At 43.2% G+C, this 16502-nt stretch overlaps 1 protein-coding gene across 1 annotated transcript in view; it reads right to left on the reverse strand.

The window, feature by feature from the left end:
• Nucleotides 1-1447: 1447 nt before the first annotated feature.
• The window catches only part of LAMB1 (laminin subunit beta 1), a 70665-nt gene continuing 55610 nt past the window's right edge, over nucleotides 1448-16502 (reverse strand). The window contains exons 25-33 of the mRNA XM_090042037.1: nucleotides 15493-15677; nucleotides 13434-13675; nucleotides 10877-11080; nucleotides 10333-10477; nucleotides 8107-8314; nucleotides 7762-7903; nucleotides 5249-5425; nucleotides 3171-3330; nucleotides 1448-1867 (exon numbers count right to left, since the gene is read on the reverse strand). Coding sequence (XP_089898163.1) covers nucleotides 1731-1867; nucleotides 3171-3330; nucleotides 5249-5425; nucleotides 7762-7903; nucleotides 8107-8314; nucleotides 10333-10477; nucleotides 10877-11080; nucleotides 13434-13675; nucleotides 15493-15677 — 1600 coding nt within the window. The 3' untranslated portion in view covers nucleotides 1448-1730. The remainder of the gene's footprint in view (nucleotides 1868-3170; nucleotides 3331-5248; nucleotides 5426-7761; nucleotides 7904-8106; nucleotides 8315-10332; nucleotides 10478-10876; nucleotides 11081-13433; nucleotides 13676-15492; nucleotides 15678-16502) is intronic.

Consider the following 16502-nt stretch of genomic DNA (forward strand, 5'->3'; position numbering starts at 1 on the left):
AAATTCTTCCTTTTTGTCAGTATTTGATACTTTCCATAGCTGATTGAACAAACTTTATGCTCTTTCTGACAGAAATAAAACTTACAAATTTTGACTAGACTTATTGCTCTGAATATGTTTGGAGGATTGATTCTTTCCAAACCCTCTTAAAATTAAATACAATGCAAGGCCTTGAATTCTGGTAATGTATCATTCATCTCTCTGCTGCCATTGAATCACACACAAGATGTTTGTAAAAGGTGAAAAAAGAAAAAGGTACTAAGAAAACCTAACTGCAGGTAAGTTTGCTAAGCGTAGACCAACATTCAGTGATGTTGTAACAGATGCCTTGTGTTGGGAATAAGCATGTATGCCACACAATTTAATGTATACAGTAGTGTCTTCTATGGGGATGGAAGTTGTGGGTACAACTTTTGTTTAAACTTCACCACTGAATCCAGTATGAACTGTGGTGTGCAATTAGATGTCTTGAGTTAAATTGTAACCTTCACAATTTAATCAAGGGTAAGCAGAGAGCAAAGTAGAGTAAGTCTTGATTACCAAACCTTTTTGTTTATAGAGGTCTATGTTCTGATAGTCTGTGTCAAAAAAGATCAATGCTGCTGCCTAGCAGTCAGCTATATGTGCATCTCAAATGTAACAGTTTGGAAGGTGAAAAAAACATCCAGGAAAAATTGGCCCAAGAAAGAGGTCTGCATATTTTTCCCTGGCCGGTACCTGACAGTCGGACTTCCCCAAATGCAAAACATACCCTGCGTGAAGTTGACTTAGCTAATTAGACTGCACAGGGCCAGCGTTGCAGACCATGCTGTCTCAGAATGCATTGGAGAGTGTTGCACGTTTTTCTTGGCATGTGGGGAGAGAGTGAGTGTTAAACAGTCTTTAGCACTGCATTATGCAGGCTATTAGTGAGCAAGTCAGTGAATTACTTGTGTGCAGTAGCCTTACATATTTTTAGAGGTTTTCTGGCTGTCTGATACGATAACAATAGGATATGTTATCGTATATGGCATAACCAGGTCCTACTATGAATGGTATTTGCCTTTACACAGTTCACTTTTTCCTGAAGTATTCAGTTGTAGAGGGCTTGCCCTGTGCTTCTGACATAGGGGGCTAAAACCAGCTTTGGGTTCTAGCAACAAGTTTAAGGGAAAAAACCTAAAAAGCCTCATCTGTGCTGACTTCTGTTTCCACAGCACAAATGAGATGCTTGTCCATGATCAGTGAATTGAAAGTTGTGGGTTAAATCTGTTAGCTCCTTGGGCGTCTAAATGGATAGCATGTGGCGAGTAATTAAGCAGTCTTCCTCCGAAGACTACAGAGTAGAAATTCTGGTTAAAAACAGACAGGGACAGCATTTCCTCACTCAAGGTAAAAATATGTTTTTAAAAATCCTGTACTTCAGAAAATGCAGCTCTTAATCAGAATTAACTGGTTGAAGCCCAGCTTGAGTGACAGTTTTATTAGAATATTCTAACTGGGTTAAACAAGATTTTCAGAAGCTAAAGAGGTATGGTCTCTAGCTGCATTAGTAAAATTAACAATGGAGTTAATGAATCATACTACATACATACAGGGATACAAAAGTACTGTGCTTTTATTTTCAATATAAAAAGGTTACTTGTCTTTGGTTTTATGACTTAAAGTCTGTCTAGAACCTGTCACCATCTTCATGTGAGGTCAATAGTGAACAAATTTAATGCTTGAACAGGCAGTTTCCCCACACATAGTTACAAGCATGTGCTATAAACTGCAACTTTTTGGCTGATGGACTGCAAGAGGGAGCGCACTGTCTCTTCCAGCTCCACCAGTTGCTTTGCTTTGTCTTCCAACACTTTTCGATTGTTCTCATACGTGTCCTCCAGATCTGCAAGAACAGGGGGGAATTATTTTCTGCTATCAACAGTACTTCTGAGTAGTTGGCTATCAGTCATTTGTATATATTCAGTCTATGAAGTAGAGGAAAAGTACCTGAGATTTGCCTAGTCTGGATCTCCAGGTTTATCCCATTTGTAGGGACCTACTGAATTCATGGTGGAAATGGGCTCCACAGGGTATCCTTTAATCTTGCAGGTTCCCCTGTGCACCCCCTACCCCCAACTGGCAGAGGGGCCCCTGCTGCTTGCAGCTTGCACCTGATCGGTGGGGAGGCAAAAACTGGAGTTTTAAGTATGGCACCATTTTTGCTTCTCGCCGCTGATTGGCTGTCGGGCCCTGGTAGCCACTTGTCTGTTGCAGACTGGGCAGAAGGCAAAAACAGCAGCATATTAAAAAGGCAGATTTTGCCTCCTGGCTGATCAGGAGTGAGCAGCTGGAGCAGGGGGAGGAAGAGCAGGGGAACCTGCAAAATAAAAGGAGCCTCTGCACACCCTGCTTCTGCTGTAAATTTGGTAGGTTTTTATACAAAACAAATGGGTAATGTGGAAACAATAACCATAAATATAAACATGAGATTTGATCCTTTTCATTCATGCAATAAAAATGGGCTGCTATTTGTAAAAAAATAAAAATAAATGGTTGATCTGACTTTTAATATTATACAGTGAATTTCTGCAACTGAGCTGAAGTTGAGGAATAGGTTCCCATTGAAGCAGATCTTTTCCTCTGTTTTCTTCCTAGCTGGTACAATGTTTCACTTTGCTTTATTTACTGCATGTGGCTGAGTGTGGAACTCAAACTGTGATGCTGGATTTGTTTCAACTTTTTGGCAAAACTCACTTTTTGAAGCATTGCATTGTGATCATGGTGCATGAATTGGAGCCAGCACTTGGGCTGGGGATCTCAAAGCCAAGTTATTTGTGGTGGTGGGAAACACAATCCTTTGGACAGAACTTGTATTCAGTTCATCTTGGGGCCACAACACTTTTTAAAAGTATATTAGCTCTAGTTCAGGCCATTTGGAGAATTAGGAGTTGCAAATCATCAGAAATGGCTGCATCTTGGGGGTGGCTGAATTGATATCCAGCTTAAAATATTTTGGGACCTTTTCAGTGGAAGGCAGTTCTAAATATTGCGCATACATTTATGCCTGAATTTCACGCCACTTAGTGCCATAAGTTAATTTATTCTTTTCATCCTTCCATTGATAAGATCATGAGTGCAGCTTGCTGTGCAATAGTAAAGGTTTCAATTGTGAAAGGAAACCCTTTTTCTTACACATGACATCTTACCCTTGAGTAGCTGGAGTTTGTTGTTTGCCTGGGCCAACAGTGCTTTAGCTTCATTTTGCAGTATTCCAGCTTTTTTCCTGACTTCAGCAGACTCTTCTGCTTTCTTGGCAATCAGGTTTTCCACTCTTTTATATTTGTCATTCAACTCCCTGTCCAGTACCTGCAGTTTCAGATTTGAACACAAGGTGGAGTTAATTGTTTAGAGAAGTGTGCAAAGCAAATACACATTTTGGAACTTTAATCTGCTATCCTCATTAGATAGCATAGCATAAAGTGTTCATTATTGTAACCTCTGTTGTTCCAGCAGCATTCATCTTCTGTTGTAGTTACCTCTTTCCTCCTTTATATTAGCACTATGGCTTGTATTTAATAACTGATGGCTGGTATTCCTGCTGTTCAGCTATGCTCTCCAATTCTGTGCCTGATCTCTGCAGTTTTAGCTTATGGCAGTGTATATATTATCAGGATTCAGCCACAGCACTTCCATTAATTAAGGGGAACTGTGAGCCTGAATCCTGTGCAATTTTCTTAACTTAAAGCAAACAGGTATTGCTTGTATAAACAAACAACTGGGACTTAAAGCAGGCACCCTCTGTGCTCTTCCAGTGATGCTGAACAGTTCTGAAATGAATAGTTGTTATTTTACAAACACTGGTGCAAGCACATGAGGCTGATACAGGGCTGCCACCTCAGCTGTGCTTTGCTGTCTGCACCACATAGTCAACGTACAGAGTGGAAACATTCTGGTAGCTTGCTAGGGTTGTCCAGCAAGGGTAGAGCTAACTGTCAGGCAGTCCTTGCAGTTCAGGACCTGGGTTGGGCAGGAAAGGGGAGCGTATATTGGTCACTGCAGGCAGCTCTTTGGGTCCAATTCATGGATTGGAGTCCTGAGGACTTGTTGCTGCAAGTGACTAGCAGCACAATACCAAAATTGAATAACTACTGCAAGTCTTTCCTTTGTTTTCTTCTTCCCAATGAACAGTGTACCTTTTGTACTTAACTAGTGTTAAGTAGCACTTCAGATGCCTTTGGTTGAGATTTAATAGCTTAGTTTGAAGATTAATGTATTGCTTTTTGGCAGAAAGAATTCCTCCTTTGAGAGAGCTGGGTCATATTGTAGAAAATAGTTTAGAGACTTCCTTAGTGCTGTCCTTAACAATTGACAACAAAGTTGGTATTCCTTTGTTGTCACAAATGTACTAACACATATTGGGGAGAACTCTGCAGCCTCCTTTCTATATTTGCCACATCTTTGTGATATTTAGAAATTAACTATAAATTTAGAAATTAACTATAGAGACAGGATGTCTGGTTTTATCATGAGATCTGGAATCTTTGCTGCAGAGATTAATGTGATGTGGGAATCCCCTAGAGAGCACCAAATTACAAGCAGCTTGGTTGAAATGCTGTTTCATTCATAGATGCAACAAAAGGGCTTGAAAGTAATTTTAATTCTCATTGTGTAGATGAGACTTAGTCAACTGCCAGTGCCTTCCCTGTGATTCATAGTAAGCACAAGTTTCCTGAAGGGTAGAGTCCTACATGCCATCATGCACCCCTCTGACCCAGCGGTTCTCTGCCTGCTTAAGAAATAGAAACAAAAGCTGAGGTTCCAGGCACTATCACTTCCCTTTTGTGATACAGAATGTAGTATGCTGGTAAGTAAACTGACTCCTCAGTTTACATCTTCATTGACTGCCTGTCTTGCATGCAGCCTCTGGCTTCTTTACTATTTGCCCCATCCAGGAAGAACACCAAGTGCAGATGCTTCCTCAGCCTGACAAAAGGTATTTAAATCGGAAAGCTTGCTAAGAAGAATTTTTCCAACTATTTGAGCTGGTCTAATAAAAGATATCAGATTTACCTAAAGAACCTTGTCTGCATATGCTGGTAAAGCATTTAAACATGTAGATCTAGCACTAACAAATAAATAAGCCAAAACAAATCTGACCTAGACCACTGAAAAGTACTCCAGCATGGCAGGCTTATAAATAAATCTTCCAGAACTCTGAACAGTAGCACTAAAATGCCCTTTATTCCCCGCCCCCACCCCCTCACTGTAGAGATAGGGGTCTGACCTGTTTAACTTCTTCTGCATTTTGTTTCACAGTAGAAACTGTTTGTTCAATCTCTTCCACATTCTCTGAAGTGGCAGCAGCTTTCTGCTTAAGCTCTTCCATACTCTTCTCTAGCTTAGTCAAACGTTGAGTAGCATTGTTTAGTGTTTCTTCAGATGCTGCATTTTCAGATTCAATCTAACCAGGAGCAACAGACAAGTTAAATATTCTTTCAAAAAGTGTAGTTTTCAAATTCTCAAATATGTTTTCTGGTGAAGAATCTTTTAGCAACTAGCTACAGTGTCTGTGTCTAATATGTATTGGCCATACGTGCAACTCAAATAGCAAACTGTCTTCAGTATATGTTATCAAAACCACATAGATTTGACTAAACGTCATAGGACAGTCCCTTTTGAAAACTATCTAAACTGCATCACTTTAAAGTGTCCCTTAGATCTTTGTGCTGACCAAAGGGAGTTCATTTTGCAACCGTTCTACAGCCCTAATCTCTTGCATGTCTAGGAATGCAAGACTAGAGCTATAGTGAGCTGTAATGGTCAGGGGTGGAGTTATTTCCAAACTTCTATGGGAAAATTTTTGAGACCGTGCTGCTGCTAGAAGAGGCAGAGAGACATCCCAGACCAATACAGCACCCAGGAAAGTCTTCACCAAGACATCTAATCTTTCGTTTTGGTAACTCATTGCTTCATGTTGTTAAAAGTTAACATAATGTGTAAAATGCACCTTGGAATCTCAGTTTAAAGGATTAAAGAGCCAATCTAGTTGAACATGGCCTGAAGAGGCCTAGGGAACAGCAACAACAGTAGGTGATCTATTGTCCATAAAAACCGAAAATACTCCTGTCTTATCCTTCCAGCAACAGACAACTGCTATGTAGCTGTAGACTCACTGATATCAAACCTGACAGTTTCCTTTTCAACAAGTCCAGTTCAAAAATCTAAACTGGCCTAAATTCTCGTTTTAACATGCCTCTGGTTACACAGGCCAAAACATTTTTAATATGAAAATGATCACGTAGGCCCAATCTACTGCAAGCAACCAACAGGCCTAAGGAGGAGAGTTAAAGTTCGACTTGGCTGTGAAGTGTAGATAATCTGGAGCTGCCTTGTATAACTGACCTTTCTCTTGTGTATGTGAATCCCCCCAGTATACTTGGGACCTATTACTAGTAATACTGCATTTACCTGAATCCAAGACAACTTTGATTTTAAGATGGCCTCCTAGTAATTACATTCTACACATGGAAAAGTATAAATGTTAGAATTTTTCATGCACAGAGTATAATTATTGGGGGATCTTCTTTAAATTTGTTCCCCCCACCCCTCCACCATTGTGACAGTGAAAGCAGCAGTAGGGAGGCAAGTGGCTTGATCCCTTGCTACTTGTCCTGTCTCCCCTGTCCTCTCCCCACCTCCCCAAGTCCCTGATGGTTTCTGCCCATCCTGCCCTGCCACTTGACCCCCCTCCCCATTGCTTAACATGTGCAATGGCCCTGGCTCGGGTCACAGAGAACACAGAAGCTCTGTCCCCAGCCAGGCAGCAGCAGGGACAGCAGCTTCCCCTGCCACTGCAGGGTCTCTCTTGCACCCCTCCCCCTGTCTGCATACTGTATTTTTCCCTGCGTCCCCCACCCACATACTGCATGCTCTTCCCCATATACCACCCCCCCCCCCACATACACACACCATATGTCCTCTCCCTTGCTGTATAAAGCACCATAACCTGGCTAGGCAGCAGCAGTGGTGACCACTCCAGCCCTAGGCCAGGACAGGCCACAGCTGGCTGGAGCCACTGCAGTCACCTGTCCAAGGCCAGTACTTGAATTCAAAACAAGGTTTTTTTCCCCCTGTTCAACTGAAAGGGAAAACACCTCAGCTGGGATTCAAGAAATTTTGGTATATTGGCTCTGAAGTTAACTATCTTCTGAAGTGGTCACACTCCATAGAAAATAGGCTGTGTGTTGGTTGAAGGATCATAAGCAGCTCTCACCAGCCTTTAATGCCATATCTGGAAAATACACAGCAGTGAAGGCTTTCACACAGCATTAATTCTCATGCCGTCTTGCACTGTAGTAGCAAAGTCTTCCACAAGTGTGGAATAGTGTTGGCAGCACAGCTGCATCTGAGCAGATACTACCAAAACAGGCCATCTGTTGGGCTGGATGGCTGTGTCCCTGTGCATTTGGGGTTCGGTTCTGTTGGTACTGACTCCAGTGGCAAAATGTCCATTTTAATTACTGAGACAAGTGCAGGGAAGATGCATCTGCCTCATGACCAAATGATTCCTTGGGATCTGGTTTCTTTCCTGCCCCAGTTGTCACTGTATGTGCAAAACTACCTCTTTCTATTTGCTGCTCATATGAAGATGTATCTTGACTTCTTTGTTTTTGCTCTTATTCAGATGAGTTTGCAGTTGCAAAAGCTCCCCTCCTAGATTGACTGAGTCAGCAAACAGAATTTTTTCACTATTGCTGCTCTTAGTTAATATTTTTATAAAGATTAGTTGGGACTCACAGAGGTGAGCAGGTCCTGGGTTCCTTTGATGTCCTTATCAGCTTTTTTGATGGCCTTTTCAGCTGCATTTTGAGCTTTCTCAGCTTCTTCCAGTGCTTCTTTCACCGTGTCTGCCGTGACTTTAACATCTGTTGCACTCTTGCTGTGGAACAAACATATGTAAACATGAGACATGCTTCCTTTTAGCATGAAAAGGAATGGGACAGGTTTACCCATAGTAAAATTATGCCAGGGATGAATTCAGTTCAATATTTTATAAAGCATTAGACAGATTGAAATCGATAGTCTGGTTCAAACACACTGATGTAAAAGACAGGCAATAGAGATCAGTGTAGCACTCAGTACCTTGCTTTTTTAGCTTCATCTAGCAGCATCTCCGCTTTGGCAATATCTCCAGCACTTTGTTCAAGGATAACTTCTACATCAGAAAGGCTTTCCACATGCTTACGAATATCTTCCGTCAAGGATTGCAATTCCTTGGGGGTGCTTGGCATGTTCATGGTTAACACTTCATTAGCAACTGCCTCAATGCTGTCCAGATCTGCACTTTCCTCTGTTATGATGGCACAAAAGCAGAGGGGGTGAGGGGATTTGGCAGGTCAAGTGTACTCCATTCCTGTCTGCAAACTTGTAGAACTGATGAATGACAGAGGGGAGAGAGGCTTTGCTGAACATGCTTAAACTAGCCCCTGTTCATTTAATGAACTTCAACCCTACAGAAATCAACAGCCTGGGGCTTTGCTTCAGTCCAGTTTTGGTCTTTGGCAAAAGGAGCACACCACCCTCGGGGACAGGACTCCAGTGGTTTCACTACAAGACTGGGAATTCTATAGCCAGATCTATGCTGTAGCTTCAGGGGATTTCAGAATTGATCAGCTCCAGTTTCTCCAGCTGTAATAGGGGGAAGTTTGGAGCATTTATTAGGTAACAGACCAACAATTCCACTGATATCAGGGAGTGTTTCAAATTTGGTCCAATGTTGATAGAATGCTTTGAACATGATGGGCAGGTCCAGATGAGTGCACAAGTGGAGGGAGATCCCTGTGTCAAAAAAACTCCATGACTGAAAAAAGTGGGGTGATGCATGTGGCACCAGTGTGCACTGCCCTGAACTGGAGCCTGGCCAGCTGGAGCCCCTGCTGCCAGATCCTGCCACTGGAGCCCCTGGGGAGCCTCCTGGACCCCAGGTAAGGCTGGTGGGGCCAGCCTAGATGCTGGTCCCAGCTTTCCCTACCCACATGGGGCAACTTACTATGCATCAGAGTGTGTGCACACAGACATTCCCCAGGAATAAGTAGCAGCGGCACATATTGTGCTGTTGCTATTTATCCCTGGGGAAAAGCACGTGTGCACTTGTCTGGATACACCCGAGATGAGCCAAGTAGGAACACAGTAACAGGTAAAATTGAGCTGGAGGTTAATTTCTTGGTGCGTATTCATGTAGCCCTACTGCAAGAGAGCCATGCTCAGTTTAACTGTAACACCATGTCATGGCTCGCAGTGGAAGTGCTTGAAATGAGAGCTGCACCTTTGCTCAGATGTTTTTTTATGAAGCACTAACTGTCTTGCTAGCCTATGTTCTGAGAAGCCGTCATAAAATTTAGGGTGCTACCTAAGAGGTTCTGTAATGTTTACAGATGCAAAGTCACACATACAGAGTTGGACAGGTGAAATTCTCTGCATTCTTCTGGGTACTTTTATAAACAACTTTTAATCATTTCTAAATGCCAGTATTTCCTGAATACTTAAATGGTACTTCATCAACATCTAGATTTTCATAAATGACGAGATACACTTTCAGGTTTTCAAGTGAAATAAGATAATCCTTTCTGTCAACCAATCCCTTCGATTCTACCATGTTTGCAGCCATACCAGACTGCTTTCTGCACTATGAAAATTATATGAAGCAGAGAAAAGCAAACTGGGAGACTAATTGTACAATTCCCAGTAATTTTAGTAGGAGCTGTATGGTTAAGTCTCTTTGCTTTGAAATCAGCGTTTAAACTGTGCCAAGGAAAGTCGAAGGCTTCTTGGCAGGGGGACCAAAGCTTTCCTTGGAAAAGCTCTGCAGTTTGTAGGCCAGGAGTTGTACTTAATATTTTTTGTAAACGCTAATGCTATTTAGCCTTGTACAAACACAGGAAAGAATGAACTTTGCATGTTGCATCTTATTGCTGAACAGAACCATGAATTAACATATAAGGATGAAAATTTGTTTATCCACTCTACAAATAAAAGTCTCTCTCTGTCCTCTGGAGGGAACCACACATTCAGCACCCTCCCTCACTTTCCCCAGACCTTCTGTTTAACCAAAATAAAATGCCTGGACATACTTAGCCAAATCTAAAGACTTAAGTTTCATCATATAGATGCCAGATTAAGGACTGAAAGTTTTAGAAAAGCTTTTCTTATTTTTCTTCATTTTTGCTGCAAGAGTTCTAGCAGACATATGTTTAAGATATCAGATAAGTGGAAAGCTGTCATGTTACACTTTGAAGGAATGATTTCAAGGACAGGAAGTCTGGTTTTTAGGCACAAACCCAGTAAAGATCGGTAACAGATCATTCTTACGCATCAGAAATTCCCTGATTTGCTTAATGAGGTTTCTCAGATCTTCATTGCTTTTGTCAACTTGCTCTTTTGTAGCATTGGTTTTGAGCAAAACTTCTTGTGCATTTTGCTTTGCTTCATCAGCTCTCAATTTTGCCTCCGAGACCTACAGAAAGTAAAGGAAGTAGCCTCATTTCATACTTCTGTATATCTGAAGATCCCATCTGACAAATCAAAATGCAATTGATATCAAAATCAAGGGGTGTGGGACGCTTGTTCTCAAAACTCACAGAACACTTTTTAAAAACATGTTGGAACCCACAATGCCAGTTACTTTAAATAACTTCAGCTAATGTTATGGATCACACCAGGGATTTCGATATAAACAACTTCACTTCATGAGGATCTTACAAAGACAGTGCCAGGGAAGTTGCACAACTTGAAAAGAAAGCTTTTGAAATGGGTGTCTGTAGGCAAAATGTTCTGCTGTCTAGACATGCACTGTAGCCCTGATGAGGGAATTTCTCTTGTTTAAATTAATGTTTAACAATTTAGAAAATGTTACCAGTTTGGAGAGCTGTTCAATTTCTGCCAACGCGCTGAGTACATCCCTGTCAAAATCCATGGCTTTCTGCCACGTGCTGTGAGCCATAGTAACAAGCCCCTCACAGCCTGGGCCTCCACATTTCTTTTCTCCTTCTTCTGTTCTGCAGTTCAAACCGCCACACTCTGATTCAGCACAGGAAGCCCCCGAGGGAGTTCCACATGTCTGCAGCAGACAAAATTAGACACAGAGAATAGTTGCACTTTATCACCCTTGTTGGGGAAAAGAGAGGCTGGGGGGGTAGAATAGCTTGAAGTTTTCTGATGATGTTGGAAAAACTTGGTAATTTCTTTGCCCTTGGCAGTGATATCACAGGAGACTGCATGAAATAGATCCTAGCTTAGTTACTGTTCCAAAACTGTTAAAACAGGCTACTACTTGCTTTGTATCTGAAGCATTTGTTACAGAAGTGATGGTGAAGGAAGGCATAAATGCCAAACCCTCCAGACAGAGTTAATGGATGTGGCATGACAATTGTCAGCGTATGGTGGAAACATTCTTGACCTCTTGGTTTTCCAATGATAAACTACCTTCATACTTACTTTACATACGTGGGGTGGAGCGGAGTGATGGGCCTTCCAGCCTGAAAGCAGACCCATGAATCTCATCAGCCAGTACAGATCAGCGTTATCTGCGGTGCGGCTTGCACTGAAAACCCAGGCCCCCTTCAGCTTTCTACCTCCCTTTCTGCCTGTCATTTCCTTACCAACACCAAGGCCAAAACACAAAATTTCCACTCTGGGAACAGTCCCAGCATTTCAAACCCTTTTCTGCTCTAAATGGCAACAAAGGATTTAAAATGTGCTATGAAATAAAATTTTCAAAACAATAATAATTTCATAGCCAATCCAAGCACTGTTTATCTAAACAGGAGAGTTTTGTTTCAATTTTTACTATAAAGTAACTTTTTCAATATTTTAATGAAATAAAGGCCCAATTCAATTATTATTACAGTACTTTTCTGAGGCAAAAGTTTGACAAAACAGATGATCCCACACAATGTTGTAACCAGAGTGTCAATCAGTGCTTTTTTTGGTGTGTCAGTTCAGACAAATGGAACTCTTTAATCAGATGGAAAGGTGAGACCTAAGTTTCCTATTCTGCAGTTTTTAAATTTCTGCTGATGGAGGACAGATGCACAAAGTGACAAGCATTTTGTATCTGGACCCCTGCTAGGGAACCTAGGTCAGACCAAACCAGAGGATGTTTAAAGGTCACCTTTTTTGAGTCTTGACTTTCTCTTGGGAAGTGCTAAGTCCTTTCTGACCTGTTTGGTGTGCAGCTCCCTATCAGCTGGAAAATGGAAGGTCCTGCAGTTCATGAAAGCTCCCAGCAGCTGCCAGTGCTGTCTCAGGCCTTGATAAAGAGTATTCAAACAGGAGTTTCAAGCTTAGAGGCCCTGCTGGAGAAATGTGGGGGAGGGAGTCCTGATCAAAAAGACCCCTTCCCCATAAAATGAAAGAGTAGTGGAGGACAGGAGACATCAATCCTTAGTGAACTCATCCTTTAACTTACTACTGCCTCTAACCACTTAAGTTTATAAACACTGCCTCCATCATGGGTGTAGGCTAGATTTGTTCTCCAGCTGCAGCTGGTTTACTTCAAAGGAAAGCTGCAGAAGGAACACCCTGCATCTCCAGTGGAACAGCAGGGCTGACTTGTATCTACAGATGTGCAGGCAGGCCTTTTGCCTTAAGAGCTCGCTAAAAGTTCTGTTTTGTCTTAAACACATCAGACAGGGAGTTGAGGAATCCAGACAGGCATTTAGGGCAAGCCCAAAGTGTTCAACTAGCTAAATAATATGCAAGAGTGGGGCATTATGGAAATAGCAGGGAGAGCGAGTATATATGAGGGTTCCTAGGATGTTTTGGATTTACAGATGCAAGAGTGAGAACTAGTGAAGGGAACAGTCTCTGAAGGGTGACAAAAGTCTCAGTTCAGTCAGCTTTACCTTTTTTGGGTCTCATGCCTACCCACTTTCATGCCCATCCTCCCTGCAAAATGTCCTATGACCAGCCATGTCTCTTAGCCCTTTGGGAGTGCCCAGGATTCTGAGATTTGGAACATGGAGGTGGAAGGAAACAGGAAGACTTGGAGGACTGATGGGAGGTGTTTGGGAGCTAATTGGCATTTTTATCCACAGGCTGAGAAACCCTGTTCCAGTTCACTAGATAAGTATTGCCCAGAGTAGGAGACAGTGGCTCACATGCAGATCTTGCTGAAAGTATCAGCTGTAAATAGCCTCCCTTCCTGTCACTTCCTCACCAAGATGATTATTCTTTCTCTGTAGGGTTTACACCAGAGGTGGGCAATTATTTTGGGCAGAGGGTCGCTTACTAAGAGTTTTGGCAAGCCACTGAGGGCTGCATTGCAGGCAGCCAAGGGCAGATAAATATTAATTTTCTAAATTCTTTAGGGGCCCCGTGGGCTGGATAGAACAGCCTGGCGGGCTGCATCCAGCCCGTGGGTCACATTTTGCCCACCCCTGGTTTACACCCAGGAAAATGTAACCATGTACCTTTGCAGCTGCTTCAGAAAGATCCAGATTCTGCAGCTTGCCTGCGAGTTCATCCAGGAGGTGTGACTGCTCCTCTTGTTTAGCCTTGAACTGGGCTTCTCTCTCATGGATCAAGTCTTCTGCTTCCTTTCGCAGTTGAGCTGACTGTTCTACCAGGCTGTCAGGGTGAAGAGTGGAGGCATTGACCCTTTCTTCTGCCTCCAGGGACATCTGAAAATACTTGGTGATGCTATCCAAGGCTCCTGCAAGAATTCAGAGCAGGCTGTTCAGCAGTGAGCCCCGTTTGCTTAACTAACAGCACAAGGAGCCTAATGGATGACACTGCATACAAAGCAATTCTTTTAACAAACTGGATACCAGGTGGAATGTAATGTTAGGGTTACCATATTTCCAGTTTCCAAAAAGAGGACACCTGCTGGGGGAGGGGGTGGAGAAGTCATATGCCCATGCCCTACCCCTGCCCCTCACTCCTAAGTCACAGCCCCCCCAGCCCTGCTGCTGCCCCTGACTTCTGATCCACAGTACCCCACTCCCCAGACCATGCTGGTGCCCCTCACTCCCAACCTGCATTCCCCCGGCCCTGCCTGTGACCCATGCTGCCAACCCTCAGTCTCCTGTGGCCCTGGTTCCCCTCATTCCCAAGCCACAGCTCCCACAGCCCTGCTGGTGCCCCCCCCACCCTGGACCTGCAGCCCCTTGCCCCCCCAGCCCTACTAGTGCCCCTCACTCCTGACCCGCAGCATCCCCCCCCCAAGCTCTGCTGGTGCCCCTCACTCCTGACCCACACACAGCACCTTGCCCTCCCTAGCCCCCCACCCCTTTCCCCCACTGGAGGGGAAGGCACCTCCCTACCCTGCTGCAGCCCAAGCTGCTGGCAGACATCTGTCCCTCTTGCACACCTAGCCACAGATGCACACACTGCCTGCCACATACAATCCCCAGCACATACACCCTGTGTGCATATGCACCCTGTCACATGCACACACCTCCTGCCATGCGTGCACACACACCCTGCCACACATGCACATGGCCGCCCTGCCACCCATGCATACATACACACACTCTCCCCAGCCCTGGCTCTCCAACCCCTGCTCCCATAAACTTACCTGCCTGCAGCTGCTGGAGCCATGTGTACTCACACATGATGCCCCTGCCTCCAACCGCCCTCCCCCGCTACCCTCAGTCCGAAGTAGCTCCTTGCTGGGGCAAACTGGGAAGTATTGGAAAAACTTTAATGTTGAGCGGAGGCAAAGCAAAATCCTGGACATTTGTTGATATTTTTAAAAACTGCCTGGATGGAGATGGGAGGACCCAAAAAGAGGATGTGTAGGGGAAAACCTGGATGTATGGTAACCCTAGTAATGGAAGCCTGCTAAATACTAACAAAAAATGCTGCAATCCTTCATTGAGCAAAACTGCCTTCAATTCAGCAAGGGTGGGGAGATGCAGTTAAAAATCTACAGAATGTGATTCTAATATGAAAATCTGAATATTCTTCTGGTCTAAGGGTCAAATTCTGCTTCTACTAAAAGCAAAGGAAAATCAGTCCCCAGGTTTAAAAGGCAAAGTTTATTTTACTAATGGGCCATGCCTGTGAGGAGACTCTCTGATTTCACTGGGACAGCTTTGCTTTGCGAGTTCCCAAGAGTGGAAGTGGTAGGGTAAGCTTCCAACAGAAGAGAATTTTGTCAGATTGCTGATTCATGGAACTGGAACTGGTCTGTGGAAATGTCTTGGGTTCAAGCAGCTTAGGTCAGATCTCAGACAGGATGCTGATGGAAAGTTGCCTGGGAGCCTGGGCTTTTGACTGCTTTACAACTTAAACAAAGATTCTAAGATAACTTTTTGCCTGAGATCCTGAGCTAGCTTTGCAACATGCTGAGAAACAGAGGCCACAAACATTCCTGCTAACTCAGCAACTCTTCCTAATGCTCAGAAGAAAACTCACAGGAACAAAAGTTATATTCAGATATTCTATTCAGACTATTCAGAAGATTAATATCATACACATTTAATCATTTGCCACCCCCTGCCTCCCTGCACACCATGATACACTCACCTCGCACATCAGAGATTTTTATTAACTCTAGTTGTTCCGCAAGTAGTTTCACAACGCGGTCTAAGCTCTTGGCATCTGTCTCGAGGGCGCTCAATTCAGTATCTGTGCCATTGCTATTTAGTGCTATCACCGATAGCTCTTCTTCTAGGTTGGTTATCTTTTCTGTAACATCTGCTCTGAGTTTTCTGTAAGCAAAAAGGCAGAACATACATTTATTCAAGGAAAAAATTAGCCTTGAAATATTTTTAAGAATAAAGTAGTAGTTAAGTAATGTCTGTTGTCCCTCTGCTTCTGACGCCCCACATAAGGACACATCTTCCCCCCAGTGTGCTGTAAATGTTTTGTAACAGCTTGCCTACCAGAAGTCTGCTTTGTTTCCTTTATCACAAAAAACACTTTTTAATCTACAGCACGTTTATAAACTCAAAGCACCAAATTACTCGGAAAACAGCTGCTTTGTGTAAGATTAACTGGAGGCAGATTCCAGAACACTGGTGTAATGCTCCCAAACCATGGCAACTGCATAGGTCAGTGTGTTGACTGCTATGATCCATACATAATTTGCTTCACATCCCACACAGCTACAAATGCATTTTTATTAGTACAAACTTATGGGACAGAAAGGATTGAACTTCAGGGGGAAAAATCCAGCATGAGCACAATGGATTCTTTTAACAACTTTGTAAAGATTCCCCTTTTCCAGCAGGATGGACTGTGTGGACAGGAAATATCCGACCTCCAGTAAGACTGAAACCGACTCTTTCTTTTCCATTCAACAAGCACCTTCCTGCTATCCTTTTTTTTTGTTTTGCTTAAAAAGTAAGCCCAGTTTTTGCTATTCCAGCCCAAGAAATGCGCTTGCAGCTACAGTACACTCTCATATAGACAGGGATTCCACAATAATTAGCAAGTAATAAAACAGGGGCTATCAGACTCCAGCTGTAGGTAGCAGACTGATACAGGCTCTCAACAAAAGCCAACAAAAAGACCCTAACGACTTCAGAGCCAGG

Source organism: Crocodylus siamensis, chromosome 4, assembly GCF_052110815.1.
Source record: "Crocodylus siamensis isolate JL-2025a chromosome 4, ASM5211081v1, whole genome shotgun sequence".
In the NCBI taxonomy this organism is placed as follows: Eukaryota; Metazoa; Chordata; order Crocodylia; family Crocodylidae; genus Crocodylus; species Crocodylus siamensis.